This window comes from Heptranchias perlo, chromosome 4 (assembly GCF_035084215.1).
Source record: "Heptranchias perlo isolate sHepPer1 chromosome 4, sHepPer1.hap1, whole genome shotgun sequence".
Taxonomy (NCBI): domain Eukaryota; kingdom Metazoa; phylum Chordata; class Chondrichthyes; order Hexanchiformes; family Hexanchidae; genus Heptranchias; species Heptranchias perlo.
Genome location: NC_090328.1, coordinates 1,123,552 through 1,146,091, shown reverse-complemented (window position 1 = coordinate 1,146,091; position 22,540 = coordinate 1,123,552). Strand labels below are relative to the sequence as shown.

The 22,540-nt window shown below is 44.5% G+C and overlaps 1 protein-coding gene across 1 annotated transcript in view; it reads left to right on the top strand.

Annotated features, from left to right (window-relative positions):
• The window catches only part of LOC137320383 (otogelin-like protein), a 160,959-nt gene that overhangs the window by 112,748 nt on the left and 25,671 nt on the right, over positions 1-22,540 (top strand). The window contains exons 10-11 of the mRNA XM_067982083.1: positions 4,876-5,012; positions 15,796-15,928. Of these exons, the coding sequence (XP_067838184.1) occupies positions 4,876-5,012; positions 15,796-15,928 (270 nt within the window). The remainder of the gene's footprint in view (positions 1-4,875; positions 5,013-15,795; positions 15,929-22,540) is intronic.

The window sequence follows — 22,540 nt, the reverse complement described above, 5'->3', positions numbered from 1 at the left end:
CTTATGTCTTATACTGTCCCTTACCTCTTTAGTTGTCCATGGCTGTTTTTTTGGCAAGTAGAGTTCTTGCCCCTCAGGGGTATAAACTGATTCTGTATCACGTTAAATGTTTCTTTAACATTTCCCACTGATCATCAGTCGTTTTAACCATTAACAGATTTGCCCAGTTTACTGTGGACAGTCTCTGACTCATCCTATTGAAGTCAGCCGTACCCAAGTCTAGAATCTTAGCAGCTGACTCACTTTTTTCCCTTTCAAACACTACATTGAACTCGATCATGTTATGATCGCTATTGGATAGATGTTCACGCACAGTTAAGCTGTTAACTAAATCTGGTACATTACTCATTACTAAATCTAGTATGGCTTGCCCCCTTGTTGCTTCTAGGACATACTGCTGTAGAAAACTATCCCGGACACTCTCAAGAAATTCACTACCTTTCTGACAGTTGCTGGTCTGCTTTTCCCAATCTATGTGAAGGTTAAAGTCCCCCATTAAGACCACTATGCCTTTGTTACACGCTTGTCTAATCTCTGCATTTATACAATCTAGCACTTCAGAGCTGCTGCCAGGGGTCCTGTACACAACTCCCACTATAATCTTAGATCCTTTCCTATTTCTCAATTCGACCCATAAGGTTTCTGTTGGCTGCTTACTCCTCGTTATATCCTCCTTTATCATTGAAGTGATTTCATCTCTAATCACTAAGGCTACTCCTCCCCCTCTTCCATTTTCCCTGTCTCTCCCGTAGACCTTATAACTCAGTATATTTAGTTCCCAATCCTGACCATCCTGCAGCCATGTCTCAGTAATAGCTATCCTGTCATACCCTCTAATTTGAATTTGAACCTGTTGTTCATTTAATTTATTCCTTATACTCCGTGCATTTGTATATAGAACTCTTAGTTGGGCCACACACCCTAGTCTGACCTTCAGCTTTGATGCTGGGTTAATCGCTTTACGCCTTCTAGTTTTCACTTTATCTGTCGTGCCTAAAGTACACTTTCTGCTGCTCTACGCTTTCCCCTTTCACTTGTTCTTGAATAACTGTTTGTACTATTTGTATTGTAAATTTCCGCTGGGTCTTCCTGTCTCTTGCTGCTCTCTACTTTACTCCCTTCTGACTCCCTGCTCAGGTTCCCATCCCCCTGACGCAGTCTGTGCCCGCTGCAGCAAGACCTGGACAACATCCAGGCTTGGGCTCATAAGTGGCAAGTAACATTCGCGCCAGACAAGTGCCAGGCAATGACCATCTCCAACAAGAGAGAATCTAACCACCTCCCCATGATATTCGACGGCATTACCATCGCTGAATACCCCACCATCAACATCCTGGGAGTCACCATTGACCAGAAACTTAACTGGACCAGCCATATAAATACTGTGGCTACAAGAGCTAGTCAGAGGCTGGGTATTCTGTGGCAAATGACTCACCTCCTGACTCCCCAAAGCCTTTCCACCATCTACAAGGCACAAGTCAGGAATGTGATGGAATACTCTCCACTTGCCTGGATGAGTGCAGCTCCAACAACACTCTAGAAGCTCCACACCATCCAGGACAAAGCAGCCCACTTCATTGGCATCCCATCCACCACCCTAAACATTCACTCCCTTCACCACCGATGCACTGTGGCTGCAGTATGTACCATCCACAGGATGCACTGCAGCAACTCTTCAAGGCTTCTTCGACAGCACCTCCCAAACCCGCGACCTCTACCACCCAGAAGGACAAGAGCAGCAGGCACATGGGAACAATACAATCTGCACGTTCCCCTCCAAGTCACACACCATCCCAACTTGAAAATATATCGCCATTCCTTCATCGTTGCTGGGTCAAAATCCTGGAACTCCCTTCCTAACAGCACTGTGGGAGAACCTTCACCACACGAACTGCAGTGGTTGAAGAAGGCGGCTCACCACCACCTTCTCAAGGGCAATTAGGGATGGGCAATAAATGCTGGCCTCACCAGCGACGCCCACATCCCAAGATCGAATAATAAAAAAAAATCCCTCTAACTATACTGTTGCCCACTGAAACCACATTCCTTTTTCCTCCCCCCACTTGAATGGCCCCCTGAACCACGGTGCCTTGGCCAGTTTGCTCATCCTCCCTGCAGTCCCTGCACTCGTCCACAAGGGCTGCAAGAACCTCGTATCTGTTGGACAAGTGCAGAGGCTGAGGCTCCTGCAATGTTCCCTCCTGGATCCCCGTACCAGCCTCACTCGCAGTCACACCCTCCTGTCCCTGACCATGTGCCAATTCTATAGTATTTGGTCTAAGGGGCATGACTGCCTCCTGGATCAAAGCGTCCAGGTAACTTTCTCCCCTACTGATGCCTCGCAATGTCTGCAGCTTGGACTCCAGTTCCTCAACTTGGAGCCGAAGTTCCTCGAGCTGCAGACACTTACCGCAGATGTAGTCACCCTGGACAAAATCTCAGAATGCAGTGAGCTATTAAGAATATGGGCAAGAGGCTCACACAGCACGTGTTCGATCTCCCTGAGGACCCTCGGGTGGATATCATCCGTCCTGGCTGCTCTATTTATTTTCAGGTTCTTAATTCTATCTATCTGATACCAGGGGTTAAAGGATTAAATTATGAGGACAGGTTGCATAAAATTAGTTTGTATTCCCTTGAGTTTAGAAGGTTGAGGGGTGATCTAATTGAGGTGTTTAATAAAAGGATTTGATAGAATAAATAAGGAGAAGCTATTTCCTTTGGTGTGAATTCCAGAACAAGGCGGCAGAAAATTAAAATTAGAGCTCGGCCATTTCTGAGTGAAATCAGAAAGCACTTTTTCATACAAAGGTTAGTGGAAGTCTGGAACTTTCTCTCCCAAAAGACTGCAGATACTGGGTCAATTGAAATTTTCCAGACTGAGATTGATGGATTTTTCTTAAGTAAGGGTATCAAGGGATATCAAGTGATATTTCCATCATCTGTGTTTCCCATTGGGAAACCATTTTGTGGTTGCAAAAAAAATCTGGCAGGTTAAAAAGTTGCTTTTTGAAGTCACTAAAATTTAGAGATCCCAATGGTTGGTAACTTATGTGACCTCTGCTGAGTTTGTTACCTCATGCTTGAATGGCCAATTTAGTGAAGTACCAGAAGGTTACTATTAGCAATGGAGCTGTATCCAAGTACTTGCGTCAGAAGCAGAGAGGGATAAAGTCAATCAAATTATTCGCCCAGATTTTGCTGGAGTGGGGCATCTCATGGCATGCCCTGTTAGTTAGATTTTTTTCCCTCACCGTTTCACTCGAGCATTTTTTGCTCTGTAAGTTGCTGGAAGTGCGAGCTGATAATGGCACGACGAGGGCAATGGGGCATCTGGTGAACAACGGGACCAACAGTCTATCCTTAACCAATGAGATTTAAGGTTTAAGAAAGAAACAGAGGAATGACGGAGAAGGAAATATTAGAGTCAAATCAGGTACAGAAAGAGAAATGAAGATGAGAAAGAAAGATTGCATTCGGAGAGAGAGAAAAAAGAGATAGAAAGGAAAAGTAAGAAAAAAAAATTAAATTTAAATTTTAAAACAGTTAAAATTGTTCCCTTTCTACATCACAGAGGTTAAGTGGCATTGCAGGAACATAAATCTCGACATTAAAAAGGTAATTTCGCTGTTAAGTGGCAGCCCTAACTTTCTGTAGCGAGTTTGATTGGCAATTAATGCACAAATGCAGCAATTTCATGAAACTCATGGGAGGTTGAGGGCGAGCTGCCATTTTCATGAGGCTAACGGCAGAGTAAATTGTCTAGCAGTTTGTGGCAATTCGTAATTCACGGGCTATCTCTTCCTCACCACAAGTTGCTGGATGATTTACACATTAACAACAATAAGCACCATCAAACTTGCCTCTATTTTGGCAGCAAAATCTGCGGCAATATCTGCAAGATTGCAGATGACACGAAGATATGTGTGGATATGTGAACCTTGGATGAACAAATGGATTGCAGTCTGACCTAGATGCGATGGAAGGTTTATTTTAGAAAAGTGTAGACTTTGTAGGTCTTTAAAATAATGAAAGGATTCGACTCTGTCCATGTGGCTAGTTTATTCTTGCTAGATAGGTTAGGGAGGACAGGTGACATAAGTATAAGTTCCGTGAGCATAGAACTAGGTAGAAGCTAGGAGATACTTTTTGTGGGGAGTCGCCAACCTCTCAATTAGTTGCTGGTGGTGCAGTGAGTGCAGATTCTCTGCAAGCATTTAAAGGGGAGCTGGGTGAGTTCCTGAGAATGGCCAACAACTTTTTAAACAGAAAGTAGGTCGGTCATTGTGGGCTGTCACTCAGTCACTACAGTCTCCTGCAGCTTGTCTGATATTGTTTAAGGGTCGGAGAGAAAAATTCCAGAGTTTTTTTCCTAAATATAAGGTTTATTCTCTTTTTTTTGCCTTTCCCAGGACATTGCATGACAGCATGGGGGGAGGAGGGAATGGGTGACGGTGCAGAAGGTATACCGTGCTGGGATGGGAGAGGCTCAATGAACCAGCTGTCTTTTGCTGTCATTTTTCATATGTTCATATGTTCAAAATATAGTCTGCAGCTCCTAATCCTTCCTAGCAGGACTGAGGGACAGTTGTATCCAGGCATCCTTTGTCATTGCCATGAGTGAACTTTTCTTGTGCAGTTATGATATCAAGGTAGTTTGTCCATGTATTGATATAACTTAAATATATGGTAGGTGACGAAAGGTCTCTATCCAAAATATTGGCCTGACTTTTCTCTTTTAGATGATAGATGTGTTGTGTATTTCCAGACATTTCTGTTTTATTTCAGATTATCAGCATTTGCAGTTTTCTTATTGCATCATAAAACTAGTTGTTTTGATATCAGTCACCATATATTTGTTGTCCCTCCACTCAGCGGTTTGTTCGGTCAGTGGAAGACAGTACATCGCGACCTTTGATGGGACTCGTTATTATTTCAGTGGAGGATGCAAGCATGTCCTCGTGACAACTGACAAGTTCACTGTTTACCTTGGCACAAACACATGTCAAGAGGTAAGAAGAGTGAGTTTGTTAATAACGGAATTCTACAGGGATGAAGCAATAAAAGAATGTTGTGTTGATTCCCATTTCCTTAGTTCCTGATCTTAGTTTTCTGTATAGAAAGGACACAGAATTTTTAGGAGCAGAAAAAGGCCATGAGCTCAAACAAGCCCATCCATTTAAAGAGATCAACTCTACCTATTCATCTTCTCACCATATCCCCCAATCCCTTCCTTCTCCTGGAATGCATCTAGATGTGCCTTGGACCCACTTATAATATCTGCTTCACTGAACTTCGCTGATAACTTTATCTACAAGTCTACTACCCTTCATGAGTAAACAATTTTACAACACCAAGTTATAGTCCAGCAATTTTATTTTAAATTCACAAGCTTTCGGAGACTTCGGAAGGAGGAAGGAGGAAGTCTCCGAAAGCTTGTGAATTTAAAATAAAATTGCTGGACTATAACTTGGTGTTGTAAAATTGTTTACAATTGTCAACCCCAGTCCATCACCGGCATCTCCACATCATGACCCTTCATGAGGGCACAGATAGACACGTGGCAGTACTATATCTTAACTGTTATAGAACCATGGCTTAAAGAGGGGCAGGATTGGCAGCTCTACGTTCCTGGTTACAGGGTTTTCAGATGCGATAGAGAAGGGGATAAAAAAGGAGGGGGTAGCCATTTTGGTTAAGGAAACAATTACAGTTGTGAGATGGGATGATATTTTAGATGGAGCATCAAATGAGGCCTTATGGATTGAGCTAAAGAACAAAAAATGGGCAGTCACGCTACTGGGAGTGTACTATAGACCCCCAAACAGTCAGAGTGAGATAGAGGAGCAAATATGTAGGCAAATTTCTGAGAAGTACAAAAACAATAGGGCAGTAATAGTAGGGGATTTCAACTACCCTAATATTAACTGGGATACAAAAAGTGTGAATGGTATAGAGGTTGCAGAATTCTTAAATTGCATACAGGAGAATTTTTTTAGCCAGTATATAGCAAGCCCAATGAGAGGGGGAGCCGTTCTGGATTTAGTTTTCGGAAATGAAGAGGGGCAGGTGAAAGAAGTAGCAGTGATGGTAGTGATTTTGATGGTAGTGATCATAATACAGTTAGTTTTAGCATAGTTATGGAAAAGGACAAAAGCAGAGCAGGAGTTAAAGCATTCAATTGGGGAAAGGGCAATTTTACTTAACTGGGAAGTGATTTAGCAGAAGTAAACTGGAAACAGCTACTTGAAGGTAAATCAGTGTCATTCAAATGGGTGATTCAAGGGGTTCAGGGTAAACGTGTTCCCACGAAGAAAAAGGGAGGGGCTGCCAAATCTAGAGCCCCGTGGACGTTAAGAAACATTCAGGGTACGATAAGGCAGAAAAAGAAAGCCTATGATAGATACCGGGAGCTCAATACTACGGAAAGCTTAGAGGATTATACAAAGTGCAGGGGTGAAGTTAAAAAGGAAATTAGGAAAGCAAAGAGAGGGCATGAAAAAATATTAGCAAGTAAAATCAAAGAAAACCCCAAGGTGTTTTATAAATACATTAAGAACAAGAAGATAACTGAGGAAAGAGTAGGGCCTATTAGACACCAAAAAGGTAAACTTTGTGTGGAGGCGGAAGATGTGGGTATGGTTCTTAATGAATACTTTGCATTTGTTCTTCACAAAGGAGAGGGATAAGAGAGGGATTGAAGTTAAGGAGGAGGAGTGTGAAATATTGGATGGGATAAACATAGTGAGAGAGGAAGTATTAAGGGGATTAGCATCTTTGAAAGTGGATAAATCACCAGGGCCGGATGAAATGTATCCCAGGCTGTTAAAAGAAGCCAGGGAGGAAATAGCGGAGGCTTTAACAAGCATTTTCCAGACTTTACTGGATACAGGTGTGGGACCGGAGGATTGGAGGACTGCTAACATTGTACCATTGTTTAAAAAGGGAGTGAAGGATAGACCGAGTAATTACAGGCCAGTCAGTCTAACCTCGGTGGTGGGCAAATACACTACAGTAAATAATTTGGCTTGATCAGCTTTGCCAATTGTTTCATGAGCTTGGGAATTTCAATTAGATTATCTTGAAGCCTCGAATTCCAAAGAAAACAGTTGTGCCACACTGAGAGGTGCAGAATGGAGGCCAAGCATCTTCCCATGGGAAAATTGGAAGGTGAATCATCATTGCGCTGCTGTGTTTAACTTCCTGGTGACCACTTAATTGCAGTGTTGACACAGCCCTGTTGGAAAAAAGAGAAGTACTCCCAACAGCTCAAAAGTAGACAGCACGACCTGCTGTAGCGTTAAACTTTATGGACCAGAAAGTTTCAGGTTTGAGCACCCATGTATAATGTGTCACCTGCCTCAGCCGGGATGCCAGTAAGGGCACTATAATTGGTCTCAGATTCCCTTAGCTAGAGAACTGAAAAATCAGCCAGATGTCCCACTTCTGTTCAGTGACCTTGCTGGGAAGTTCTGCATGTATGGACATTCGGTGATGATCAGGCTGTGATGTCTAACAACACTGTCCATAAAGATTGGCCACTTGAATGAGATACCAGAGGGTTGTTGGCTCCCTTGAGCATCAGAACCTTCAGGAGCTGAGAGGGAAATTGGCAAAAAATGAAAAAATACCAGGATCATGCAAACATCTCCTTCAGTGAACATTCTCCTGAGATATGCGCAATAGCGTTCCCCTGATGGCTAATCCAATGAATGGCAGAGCCAAGGTTCCAGGTTTGATAACTGGTCTTTGAAACTTTTTCCCAGCAACAGTCATTAGGGCAGATTTTCCGAGCTTCCACTGCCCCACTGCTCCTGTCCAAGAGTGCCAGTATTTCATGTTTAGCCCAGGAGATTCTCAGGCACAGGTCTATCCCTTGTTAGAGCCTCGCGTTGGCAGAAGGGGAAAGAAATTTGAAATAGAGATAGAAATAGCAGCCAAAGACCTTGGTTGCCTCTAGGTATTCTGGGGGAGAGAATTAAAATGAGCTTCCGGTCTTTGGCCTGCCTCCTGAACCCCTGCAGACCATCCAGTCAGCAGTGACTAGAAGAAGGCCATTGCTTCATATTTCATTGGGCATCATAAGAACATAAGAAATAGGAGCAGGAGGAGGCCAATCGGCCCCTCGAGCATGCTCCACCATTCAATAAGATCATGGTTGATCTGATCCTAACCTCAAATCTAAATTCATGTTCAATTTCCTGCCCGCTCCCCGTAACCCCTAATTCCCTTTACTTCTAGGAAACTGTCTATTTCTGTTTTAAATTTATTTAATGATGTAGCTTCCACAGCTTCCTGGGGCAGCAAATTCCACAGACCTACTACCCTCTGAGTGAAGAAGTTTCTCCTCATCTCAGTTTTGAAAGAGCAGCCCCTTATTCTAAGATTATGCCCCCTCGTTCTAGTTTCACCCATCCTTGGGAACATCCTTACCGCATCCACCCGATCAAGCCCCTTCACAATCTTATATGTTTCAATAAGATCGCCTCTCATTCTTCTGAACTCCAATGAGTGTAGAGTCCCAATCTACTCAACCTCTCCTCATATGTCCGCCCCCTCATCCCCGGGATTAACCGAGTGAACCTTCTTTGTACTGCCTCGAGAGCAAGTATGTCTTTTCTTAAGTATGGACACCAAAACTGTATGCAGTATTCCAGGTGCGGTCTCACCAATACCTTATATAACTGCAGCAATACCTCCCTGTTTTTATATTCTATCCCCCTAGCAATAAAAGCCAACATTCCGTTGGCCATCTTGATCACCTGCTGCACCTGCATACTAACTTTTTGATTTTCTTGCACTAGGACCCCCAGATCCCTTTGTACTGCAGTACTTTCCAGTTTCTCACCATTAAAATAATAACTTGCTCTCTGATTTTTCCTGCCAAAGTGCATAACCTCACATTTTCCAATATTGTATTGCTTCTGCCAAATCTCCGCCCACTCACCCAGCCTGTCTATATCCCCTTGTAGGTTTTTTATGTCCTCCTCACTCTCTACTTTCCCTCCCATCTTTGTATCATCTGCAAACTTTGATATGTTACACTCGGTCCCCTCCTCCAAATTGTTAATATAGATTGTAAAGAGTTGGGGACCCAGCACCGACTCCTGCGGAACACCACTGGCTACCGGTTGCCAGTCCGAGAATGAACCATTTATCCCAACTCTCTGCTTCCTGTTAGAAAACCAATCCTCCACCCATGCCGGAATATTACCCCCAATCCAGTGATTCTTTATCTTGAGCAATAATCTTTTATGTGGCACCTTGTCGAATGCCTTCTGGAAGTTTAAATACACTACGTCCACTGGTTCCCCTTTATCCACCCTGTATGTTATGTCCTCAAAGAACTCAAGCAAATTTGTCAGACATGACTTCCCCTTCGTAAAGCCATGCTGACTTTGTCCTATTAAATTATGTTTATCCAAATGTTCCGCCACTGTCTCCTTAATAATAGACTCAAAAGTTTTACCCACCACAGATGTGAGGCTAACTGGTCTATAATTTCCAGCCTTCTGCCTACCACCCTTTTTAAATAAGGGTGTTACATTAGCAGTTTTCCAATCTGCCGGGACCTTTGCCGAGTCCAGAGAATTTTGGAAAATTATTACCAAAGCATCCACAATCCCTACTGCCATTTCCCTCAAGACCCTGGGATGTAAGCCATCAGGTCCAGGGGATTTATCCGCCTTGAGTCCCATTAATTTACTGAGTACCAATTCCTTAGTGATTTTAATCTTATTTAGCTCCTCCCCCCCCCCCAGAGTGCCCTGTTTGTCCAGTGTTGGGATATTCTTAGTGTCCTCTACCGTAAAGACTGAAACAAAATATTTGTTCAGCATTTTTGCCATCTCCATGTTTCCCACCATTAATTTCCCGGTCTCATCCTCTAAGGGACCTACGTTTGCCTTAGCCACCCTTTTTCTTTTTATATAACTATAGAAACTCTTGCTATCTGTTTTTATATTTTTTGCTAATTTATTTTCATAATCTGTCTTCCCTTTCTTAATCAATCCTTTAGTTACTTTTTGCTGTCCTTTGAAGACTTCCCAATCTTCTATCCTCCCACTAAGTTTGGCTACCTTATATGTCCTTGTTTTTAGTCGGATACTATCCTTAATTTCTTTACTTAGCCACGGATGGCTGTCATTTCTTTTACACCCTTTTTTCCTCAGTGGAATATATATTTTTTGAAAGTTGTAAAATAACTCCTTGAATGAACACCACTGCTCATGTACCGTCTTACCCTTTAATCTATTTTCCCAGTCCACTTTAATCAATTCCGCTCTCATACCATCATAGTCTCCTTTATTCAAGCTCAGTACGCTTGTTTGAGAACCAACCTTCTCACCCTCTAATTGGATATGGAATGGTCACTCATTCCAAGGGGATCCTTAACTAGGACATTATTAATTACTCCTGGCTCATTACACAGGACCAGGTCCAAGGTTGCTTGCCCCCTTGTAGGATCAGTTACATACTGCTGAAGAAATCCATCCCTAATACACCCAATAAACACTTCCTCAAGGCTGCCCTGCCCTATTTGATTTGTCCAGTTAATATGATAGTTAAAATCCCCCATAATTATAGCTGTTCCCTTATTACATGCCCCGACTATTTCCTGATTAATACTTCTTCCAGCAGAGTTGCAACTATTAGGAGGCCTATATACTATGCCCACTAGTGTTTTTTTCCCCTTATTATTCCTTATCTCTACCCAAACTGTTTCATTGTCCTGATCTTTTATCCCAATATTATTTCTCTGTATTACAGTGATTCCTTTCTTTATTAACATAGCCACCCCACCTCCCCTTCCTTCCTGCCTGTCCTTCCTGATTGTTAAATAATCCACGCATTGAGATTTCCCCCCCCCCCGCCCCCCACCCCGTATCATTAGCATGCCTAAGATGGACTTGTACCTACAGCAGGTGCAGGTCCAAAGCCGCTTAGCACCTCCTTCCTGCTCCCCCCACTCCTGAATGGCCTAGGGCCAACCCTTTTTCATAACCTTTGGATTTTGGATGGGTGTTGCCCAGGGGCAAAGGTCAGGAAGGGTCATCCCCAATATGTTTGAGGGAAGGGAGAAAATTGGCAAGAAAAGAGAAAGGAATTATACTCACATGTATCACCTCAAGTGTCACTTATCTGCTCTTCTTCCTCCATTACGTTTGTTCAGGCACTGTTGTCTCACTTCATTATGCTAGCTGAATGTTAGGCTAACCTAAAATGCTTGAAAACTAAAGGATATCACCTGATACTTTGGTCAACGCCAATTTCCTCTGTTCCAGCATTGAGTCTACATTTTGCAATATTCTAACCTTGCAGTTCAGCACACAGCCAAATGCTGGTTCTGGTGGCACGTGGTTAGGTCTGGAATTAAAGTATATTACACCTGGATATTTTTATTATTGAAAACCAAGGTGAAAGGCCAAAGCCACTGCAGGAAGGCACCAAGGTTGAAAAAAGTAAAAGAGAAAATGGTCAGTCAGGAGTCATAGAATCATAGAAAGGTTACAGCACGGAATGAGGCCACTGGGCCGGGCTGGGTCTATGCAAGAGCAATCCAGCTATCCAGCTAGTCCCACTCCCCCGCCCTATCCCTGTAGCCTTGCAATTTTTTTACTTTCAAGTACTTATCCAGTTCCCTTTTGAAGGCCATGATTGGATCTGCCTTCACCAACCCCTCGGGCAGTGCATTCCAGATCCTAACCACTTGCTGTGTAAATAAGTTTTTTCTCATGTCACCTTTGGTTCTTTTGGCAATCACCTTAAATCTATGACCTCTGGTTCTTGGCCTATTCGCCAATGGGAACAGTTTCTCTCTATCTACTCTGTCTAGACCCTTCATGATTTTGAATAACCCTATCAAATCTCCTGGCAACCTTCCCTGAACCAAGGAGAACAACCCCAGCTTCTCCAGACTATCCATGTAACTAAAGTCCCTTATCCCTGGAATCATTCTCGTAAATCTCTTCTGCATGCTCTCCAAGACCTTCACATCTGTTTTATAAAGGTTCATCATGACTTCCTTGCTTTTGTAATCTATGTCTCTATTTATAAAGCCGAGGATCCCGTATGCTTTTCTAACTGCTTTCTCAACCTGCTCTGCCACCTTCAACAATTTGTGCACATATAGCCCCAGATCTCTCTGTTCCGGTATCCCTTTTAGAATTGTCTCCTCTAGTTTATATTGCCTCTCCTTGTTCTTCCTACCAAAATATATCACTTCGCATTTTTCTGCGTTAAATTTCATCTGCCACATGCCACATGTCCCCCCATGCCACCAGCCTGTCTATATCCCCTTGAAGTCTACCACACACCTCCATCCAGTCTGAAAAACAACCGTTCACCACTACTCTCTGTTTCCTGTCACTTAGCCAATTCTGTATCCATGTTGCTGCTGTCCCCTTTATTCCATGGGCTTCAATCTTGATGACAAGCCTACCATACGGTACTTTATCAAGCGCCTTTTGAAAGTCCATATACACAACATCAGCTGCATGGCCCTCATCAACCCTCTCTGTTACGTCATCAAAAAACTCTATCAGGTTAGTTAAACACGATTTGCCTTTAACAAATCTGTGCTGGCTTTCCCTAATCAACCCACCCTCATCCAAGTGACTGTTAATTCTGTCCCGGATTATCGTTTCTAAAAGTTTCCCCACCACTGAGGTTAAACTGATTGGCCTATAGTTGCTGGGTTTATCCTTACACCCTTTTTTGAACAAGGGTGTAATATTTGCAATTCTCCAGTCCTCTGGCACCACCCCCATCTCTAAGGATGTTTGGAAGATTATGGCCAGTACGTCCGCAATTTCCCCCCTTACTTCCCTCAGCAACCTAGGCTGCGTCCCATCCGGACCATGTGACTTATCTACTTTAAATTCAGTGAGCCTTTCAAGTACCTTTTTTATCAATTTTTAGTCCATCCAATATCTCAACTATATCTTCCTTTACCGAGACTCAGGCAGCATCTTCTTCCTTGGTAAAGACAGATGCAAAGTGCTCATTTAGTACCTCAGCCATGCCCTCTGCCTCCATCATTAGATCTCCTTTATGATCCCTAATTGGCCCCACCCTTCCTCTTACTACCCGTTTACTATTTATATGCCTTTGGAAGACCTTTGGATTCCCTTTTATATTTGCCACCAGTCTATTCTCATACTCTCTCTTTGCCCCTCTTATTTTCTTTTTCACTTCCCCTCTGAACTTTCTATATTCTGCCGGGTTCTCACTTGTGTCATCAACCTGACATTTGTCAGAGGCCCCTTTTTTCTGCTTCATCTTACTCCCTATCTCTTTTGTCATCCAGGGAGCTCTGGCTTTAGTTGCCCTACGTTTCTCCCTCGTGGGAATGTACCTAGACTGTACCCGAACCATCTCCTCTTTAAAGGCCGCCTACTGCTCAATTACAGCTTTGCCTGCCAATCTTTGATTCCACTTTACCCGGGCCAGATCTGTTCTCATTCCATTGAAATTGGCCCTCCTTCAATTGAGTATTTTTACTTTAGAGTGGTCCGTGTCCTTTTCCATAGCTATTCTAAACCTTATGAAACTATGATTGCTGCTCCCTAAACAGTGATCATGGGGTAAATTTTCACCCCACGATCGGGTGGGTTAGGGGTGGGTGGGAAGGTAAAAGTCGTAATGATGTAAAACCTGACTCCAACTCGCCCACTTCTGGTTTTAATGGGGGCGGGTCAAGGGGTGGGCAACCAATCCAATTTCAGGAGGCAGGTCACTCAGTGAAATCTTTTAAGGAGGCTGCGGGCCTCCATTTTAATAGGTTTTTTATTTTTAAGTCTTGAAGGCTGGGATTCCTGGGCCTTCTGCTTCATGCCATGTAAGAGGTGCCGAGAAGGCCCGGCTCAGCAGGTAAGTGCCTTTATTGCACTACGTGTGGACCGGGAGGAGCAGGAATGTTTCCTTCAGGCCCAACAAGCTTAGCTGCCTTGAGCCGACACATGGGATAGGCTGACCCCCCTCCCCATGTCCAACCACCACCCCCCACAATCTCCGAAACCACCCCAACAATCTCTGACCCCCCATGACCTCCGACCCTCCCACGATCTCCGATCCCCCTGATGTCCAACCCCCCCCCCCCCCACCCCGATGAACCAACCCACCCCGCACCAATCTAAGACTTATCTGCTAGCATCCGCCCCCTGGCAGCTCTCCCGTTGGACTGACAGCCAGCCTGTCAATCTGGCCTGTTGGGCAGGAAACCTACAGAAAAAAAATGAAAGGCGCCCTTACGTCAAAAACGTAAGGACGTTCAGGAAACCTGTACTTTCGCGTTTCCCATCAGGAATCACCCCCCTGCCCTCTTTCCGGCTCCCCATTAACATTTACTCCCCCGTGTGTCAGCATGATATGTATTAATGACCTGGACTTGGGTAGACACGGTATAAATTCAAAGTTTGCAAAACTCGGAAATGTAGTTAGGTCACAGATCAGCCATGATCTCATTGAACGGCAGAACAGGCTCGAGGGGCTAAATGACCTAATCCTATTCCTATGTTCCTCTGTGGTAAACAATGTGAAGGATAATAACAGACTTCAGGAGGACATAGACCAACTGGTGAAATGGGCAGACACATGGCAAATGAAATTTAACGCAGAGAAGTATGAAGTGATGCATTTTGGTAGGAAGAATGAGGAGAGGCAAAATAAACTAAATGGTACAATTTTAGAGGGTTGCAGGAACAGAGAGACCTGGGGATGTTTGTAAGTTAGGCCTCAGCTTGAGTGTTGTGTTCTATTCTGGGGACCACATTTTAGGAAGGATATGATGGCCTTAGAGAGGTTGCAGAAGAGATTTACTAGAATGGTACCAGGGATGAGGGACTTCAGTTATGTGGAGAGACTGGAGAAGCTGAGGTTGTTCTCCTTAGAACAGAGAAGGTTAAGGGGAGATTTGATAGAGGTGTTCAAAATCATGAACCGTTTTGATAGAGTAAATAAGGAGAAACTGTTTACAGTGGCCGATGGGTCGGTAACCAGAGGATACAGATTTCAGGTGATTGGCAAAAATGCCAGAGGCAACATGAGGTAACATATTTTTATGCAGTGAATTGTAATGATCTGGAATGCATTGCCCGAAAGGGTGGTGGAAGCCGATTCAATAGCAACTTTCAAAAGGGAATTGGATAAATACTTGAAGGGATAAAATTTACTGGGCTGTGGGGAAAGAGCAGGGGAATGGGACTAAGTGGATAGGTCTTTCAAAGAGCCGGCACAGGCACGATGGGCCAAATGTTTCCCTCCTGTGCTATCCTGCCATTCCTTCATTGTCACTGGGTCAAAATCCTGGAACTCCCTACCAAACAGCGCTGTGGGAGAACCTTCACCACTCGGACTGCAGCCGTTCAAGAAGGCAGCTCACCTCCACCTTCTCAAAGGCAATTAGGGATGGGTAATAAATTCTGGCCTCGCCAGTGACGCCCACATCCCATGAATGAATTAAAAAAAACCTACTATGATACTATGCTTAGCTTTTAAAAGCCTGTAGATTGGAAGAGGAAGGAAAGGTTAGGGGAGGTAAAGAGTTCCACAGTGTTGAAGTCCTTGGAAAGAATGAAAGGGTAAGAAATGTTGTAATGAGTCTTTATTTGGACACCATGAAAAACAGGAAAAGGAATGTGTAGGCCAGCATACTTGGAGCTTTTGAAGACAGGAAAGTTAAGAAGAGCACTGAGTGGATATTACCTGTTCCAGGGAAAACTGTAGATTTACTGCCATAGACCAGTAGCTGTGCCTGGATAAAACTTCGCTAATTCGGTTTTCTGTTTTCCTTAGGCTGACAGTGATAACTGTATTGAATATGTCATTCTGACAATCAAGGCTGTTGGAATATCAATTAAGCTTACCAAAGCTGGCCGTGTCTTTCTAGGAAAAAAAGTAATTGAGCTTCCCTATGTCTACAGATCAGGTAAATCCCACTACTCCAGAGCTCAGGCTGTGTGTCTATGTGTTTCTTTGTTTGCCTGAACCTGTTTATCTGTCTCAGTATTTCCGTATCTGTTTCTATAGCTCCAGTATTAACTCGGAGCAGGAATCGGGCAGTTGGGGGGGGCGGGCCGAGTGACAAAGTCTCCCGATGTCACTAGCGAGAGACCCGGGTGATTTTACCTCCTGAGCCTCTTTTGAATAAGATTGACGGACTGCCCATCCGATCGTGTCAAGAAGCAGGCAGTCCGCCCATTTTTGCAGCACAATTGGGCCACATGAGGCCTATTTTAAGTGGGAATGTGTCTCTTGAAGCGAGGCTGCATTCCCTTCTACCCGATTTGCGTGTTACACTGCTGGAAGAAGGATTAAATAGGAGAATGTGTCGCAGTACTGCCCCAGGTTTTCTGATGCCTTTCTGGAGGTCCTAATGGAGGAGGTCAGGGCAAAGAGGGAGGTACTGCCCCCCCAGCATCTGCTGGAAGTTCCCCAGGATGAATATGCAACATGTCTGGACAGAGGTGGCTAAGTGGGTTAGTGCTAGCAACGTCACCCCCAGGACCTGGGTTCAATGTAGAAAGAGGTTCAATGACGTCAAAAGAGCAGAAAAGGTAAGTACAGCTCTTCATCTCTCAAAGCACCTGCCAACACTCCTTTCAGCCCTTCCCCCAGCACTCTCAACAATTCCAACTCCTCCATCATGTCCTGCAAAATCCAATCACAAGGGCACACTGCACCATCTCTCTTTCTCATTCCAAACACACTCACCTCTTCCTTTGCTGTCTTCACACCAAACAGGAACAGCATTCTCTTCTCTTTTGCTAGCACTTGCTGAACTACTTCTTCACTTCACATTCCACACACTTTGCTTTCCATTCATCACCTCCCCATCCTATTTCCATCTTGCTTCTTCTCCAGTTCTCAGCAGATGCTCTATATGCCAAAGCCCTACACATCTCCACTTGCCTTTTCAAGAACCACTCTATAACTTTCACCCTGCCTTCCTTGCAGGACAAAAACAGCACAGAATGACGAGAGGATCAAGACTAGGGGAGGACTAGCCGACATCAAGCCTTCACCCAAATGGAGCAGGAAGCCCTGGAGATTAATGGCCCAGCTAAAGCTATGAGCAAGGGGAAGATGAGGGTGGCGGCTTAACTGACAGTTAAATAAACTATCTGTTTGTTACTTGTAACCCTTCATCGTGGCTGAAGTCGCAGCTGCCAATGGTGGGGCGAAGGAAGGTAGGGATGTGTAAGAGGCTAGAGTTGGAAGAACGCAGAGCTCTTGAAGGGTTGTAGGACCGGAGAAGGTTACGGATAGGGAGGGCTGAGGCCATGGAGAGATTTGAACATGAGGATCAAAATGTTAAATTTGAGATGCTGGTGAACTGGGAACCAATGTAGGTCGCCGAACACAGGGGTAATGTGTGAGCGGGACTTAGTGCAGGTTAGGATATGGGCAGCAGAGTTTTGTATGAGCTCAAATTTATGGAGGGTGGAAGATGGGAGGCCGGCCTGGAGAGCATTGGAAAAGTCAAGTCTGGAGGTCACAAAATCACGGATGAGCATTTCAGCAGCTAAGGCACAGGTGGAGACAGACAATATTATGGAGGTGGAAGTAAGCGGTCTTTGTGATGGAGAGGACTTTTTTTACGCAGGGAGTTGTTATGATCTGGAATGCACTGCATTAAAGGATGGTGGAAGCAGATTCAATAGTAACTTTCAAAAGGGAATTGGATAAATACTTGAAGGGAAAAAATGTAGTGGGCTATGGGGAAAGAGCAGGGGAATGGGACTAAATGGATAGCTCTTTCAAAGAGGCACAATGGGCCGATTGGCCTCCTCCTGTGCTGTACCGATTATGATACTATGATATGGATTCAGAAGCTCAGCTCAGGGTCTAATAGGACCCCAAGGTTGCAAATAGTCTGTTTCAGCCTGTGATAGTGGCCGGGGAAGGGGAATGGAATTGGTGGCGAGGGAACGGATGTTGAAACAGGCTCGAGGGGCTGAATGGCCTACTCCTGTTTCTGTGTTCCTAACTGTTTGTAATGTCAGCTAGCGTGGGGGCCAGGAAGGGAAGTCAGCAATTTAGTAGGAATGGGGTCAAGAGAGCAGGAGGTGTGTCTCATCAAATCCCTGAGCTCTCTACTGTTGACTGTTGACTTCAAAGGGGAAAGTGATGTACTGGTTTGCTCTGGCAAGGAGGACATTGGTGACCTATTTAATGCAGCTTTGCCCTGCTGACTGGGATATGTGGGAGATGTCCCCTGTATCAGCCTGGAAGGAGCCAGGACAAAGAAGTTAAAGGCTGTGGTGACTTTTACAGCCACTGGCAAAGCTTTGCTACCAGTAGGTAGCGGATCCTGTTGCAGGAGTCTGCCTTCTGGTGCATAAAGTGGAATCTTGGCCAATGTACACTGTGTGCTCGATAAGGCCTCCTATGAGCAAACCCCCATTCCTTTTAATAAGCCCACCCTCTGCTCGTGCCGGTTGGTTGCTGAGGGTAATTAAGGCCAAAAATGTCAAAAATAAACAATCTGGAAACTGGAAACTTACCGCACACAGATCCTGTGATTCAGTTACCTGCAGGTGAGTGGAATATAGGGTGTTTGGATATTTCTTTTTTTCTTTCCTCAAACAATTATACGTACAAACAACAGAAGAACCATCTGCTACTACTTCCCTTCCCATTATGTGCTGACCCTTGTTCCTCTGCTATCTTTCTAGGTCTTTCTGATGATTTGGGCCCTGCTGCCACAGATGGAGAGGGGGACCACCCTCCCGAAAAAGAACTGGCATTCACTCAGACCTTCCCAGGCACCTGCGCAGAGATTGGCACGCCGGGTGCTGTAGTGAGTTAGAGGGGCCTGCACAGCGTGATTCACTCAGCACGAGTGAGCAGGGTCAGTTACAAGTGGGAAGGACAGCCCAGGAAATTTCTCGTCGGGGGGCGAGCTTGGCCTCTAGCTCTGCAGAAGAGGACAGAGATGCAGACTTTAGGGGCTCAGCATTTAAAAGAAAGATCTTTCATGTGCACCGACAATTGGTCGAGGCATTGGACAACCTGCCTAAGAGCTGCACCTTGTCTGACAGTGTGGAGGAGTCTGCTTCCAGCTTGTGCATGATTCTGGTATAAGGCATCAGCACTCTGCACTCTACTGTGGAGCGTGTGGTCACCTTTATGGATGCTGCAGCTGGGCCCTCTTTCCAGGAGTTTGTAGCACGCAGGATCTGGGCTCCACCATCGCCTATGACTTTGAAAAACTGTGGTAAGGCATAGATGGGGGCTTTAATCATATCACAGGTTTCCTACATAGGAATTGCTAGACGAGAAAAGACCAAGGTCCATCTAGTTCACCTTCTACCATCCTGGTAGTCTCATGATACAACGATAATGGAGTTGTTGACTAATCATAGCAATCAATCTCTATCAATTAGTCTACAACAGACGCAGACATGAGGCGAGAAAAACCCCATTGGTGGAAAGCTTTGAAAACCATAGGTCCAAAGTCACCTGTTCCTCCCAAGACTGCTAAATTTACCGACAGTTTGCACTCTCACAATCAGTGCAAGTGCTGGGCCATAGTCCCATGGAGTAGCAGTGATGTAATGGGAGTGGCACATGTTACCCTCTCACAGAATGACAACACATCTGCTCCCCTGCCATCCCCTTAATCAACACCAACTCTATTACCAGAAAGCCAGCTGGGCCAGACTGCCCTGTCAGCAGCTGAGATGCTTCAAGTCCAAGGTCCCAACGTGGAATTCTTGGTTTCAGAAGGTGAGTTAAATATACAATCTCTCAGACTGAGGCTTAGGCTTTAAACCAAATTATTGAACAAAGAGCAGGTAACATAGGAACATAGGAATATAGGAACAGGAGTAGGCCATTCAGCCCCTCGAGCCTGCTCCGCCATATGATAAGATCATGGCTGATCTGTGATCTAACTCCATATACCTGCCTTTGGCCCATATCCCTTAATACCTTTGGTCGCCAAAAAGCTATCTATCTCAGATTTAAATTTAGCAATTGAGCTAGTATCAATTGCCGTTTGCGGAAGAGAATTCCAAACTTCAACCACCCTTTGTAAATGAAAGGAACTCTCAACAAACAATGATTAGAAGATGTGCTGGCCAGTGATCCCACCAATTACTCTCACATTGTGCCTGTCTGCGACTTCCATAGCTGACTCAACAGGAATTTGTGGGATCAGTGGGAATTCACCTAATTTGAATGGGCCCAGAGGCTGCTCGTGCCACGAGGGCCGTCTGGTGACACAGCCCAGAAAGGCCAGTGTGACTTTGCCTTTCTGGGTGGGTGCCGGATCTCCCCAGGAGAAAACCTTGTGATGCCCAGTGGCCTTAGAATTATAGAATCATAGAAATTTATGGCACAAAAGGAGGCCATTTGGCCCATCATGTCTGTGCTAGCCGAAAAAGAGCTATCCAGCCTACTCCCACTGTCCAGCACTTGGTCCGTAGCCTTGTAAGTTACGGCACTTCAAGTGCACATCCAAGTACTTCTTAAATGCGATGAGGGTTTCTGCCTCTACCACCCTTTCAGGCAGTGAATTCCAGACCCTATGGGTGAAACCATTTCTCCTCAACTCCCTTCTAATCCTTCTACCAATTAATTTAAATCTATGCCCCCTGGTTATTGACCTCTCTGCTAAGGGAAATAGGTCCTTCCGATCCACGCTATCTCGGCCCCTCATAATTTTATACACCTCAATTAAATCTCTCTTCGGCCTCTTCTGTTCCAAAGAAAACAACCCCAGCCTATCCAACCTTTCCTCATAGCTAAAATTCTCCAGTCTTGGCAACATATTCATAAATCTCCTCTGTACCCTCTCTAGTGCAATCACATCTTTCCTGTAATGTGGTGACCAGAACTGTATGCAGTACTTTAGCTATGGTCTAACTAGTGTTTTATACAGTTCCAGCATAGCCTCCCTGCTCTTATATTCTATGCCTCGGCAATAAAGGAAAGTATCCCGTATGCCTTCTTAACCACCTTACCTACGTGTCCTGCTACCTTCAGGGATCTGTGGACATGCACTCCAAGGTCCCTCATTTCGTCTACACTTCTCAGTATCCTCCCATTTATTGAGTATTTACTTGCCTTGTTTGCCCTCCCCGAATGCATTACCTCACACTTCTCCGGACTGAATTCCATTTGCCAATTTTCTGCCCACCTGACCAGTCCATTGATATCCTCCTGCAGTCTACAGCTTTCTTCCTCATGATCAATCGCTCGGCCAATTTTTGTATCACCTGCAAACCTTTTAACATTGCCCCCTACATTTAAGACTAAATCATTGCTATATACCACAAAAAGCAAGAGACCTAGTACTGAGCCCTGCGGAACCCCACTGGAAACAGTCTTCCAGTCACAAAAACACCCGTCGACCATTACCCTTTGCTTCCTGCCACTGAGACAATTTTGGATCCAACTAGCCACTTTCTCTTGGAACCCATTGGCTTTTACTTTTTTGACCAGTCTGCCATGTGGGATCTTGTCAAAAGCCTTGCTAAAATCCATGTACACTACATTAAACACGTTACCCTCATCGAAGCTCCTTGTAACCTCCTCAAAAAATTTGATCAAGTTAGTCAGACAAGACCTTCCCTTGACAAATCCATGTTGACTGTCCTTGATTAATCTGGACCTTTCTAAATGATGATTAATACAGTTCCTCAGAATTTTTCCAGTAATTTGCCCACCACTGAGGCTGACTGGCCTGTAATTATTCGGTTTATCCCTTTCTCCCTTTTTAAACAATGATACAACGTTAGCAGTCCTCCAATCCTCCAGCACCACGCTTGTAGCCAGAGAGGATTGGAAAGTGATGGTCAGAGCCTCCGCTATTTCCTCCCTTGCTTCTCTTAACAGCCTGGGATACATTTCATCTGGGCCTGGCTATTTATCCACTTTCAAAGATGCTAAACCCCTTAATATTTCCATTCTCACTGTGTTTATCCCATCCAATATTTCACACTCCTCCTCCTTAACTACAATAACTGCATCTTCCTCTTTTGTGAAGACAGACGCAAAGTATTCATTAAGAACCACACCCTCGTCTTTCGCCTCCACACATAGTTTATCTTTTTGGTCTCTAATAGGCCCTACTCTTTCCTCAGTTATCCTCTTGCTCTTTATAAAAGATCTTTGGGTTTTCCTTGCCAATACTTTTTCAATGCCCTCTCTTTGCTTTCCTAATTTCCTTTTTAATTTCACCCCTGCACTTTCTATACTCCTCAAGGGTTTTCGTATCTGACATAAGCTTCCCTTTTTTGCCTTATCCTACCCTGCATGCTCCTTGTCATCCGGGGGGCTCTAGATTTGGGATTCCCTTTCTTTTTCTTTGAGGGAACATATTTGCTCTGAACCCCCATTGTCTCCTCCTTGAATGCCTCCCACTGCTTTGACACTGATTTACCTTCAAGTAGCTGTTTCATAGAATCATAGAATCATAAAAGCGGCCAACATAAAAGGGAATCCAAAAGTCATCTACTGGCATGTAAACAGGAAACGGGTAGTAAGAGGAGGGATGGGGATGATTAGGGACCATAAAGGAGATCTACTCATA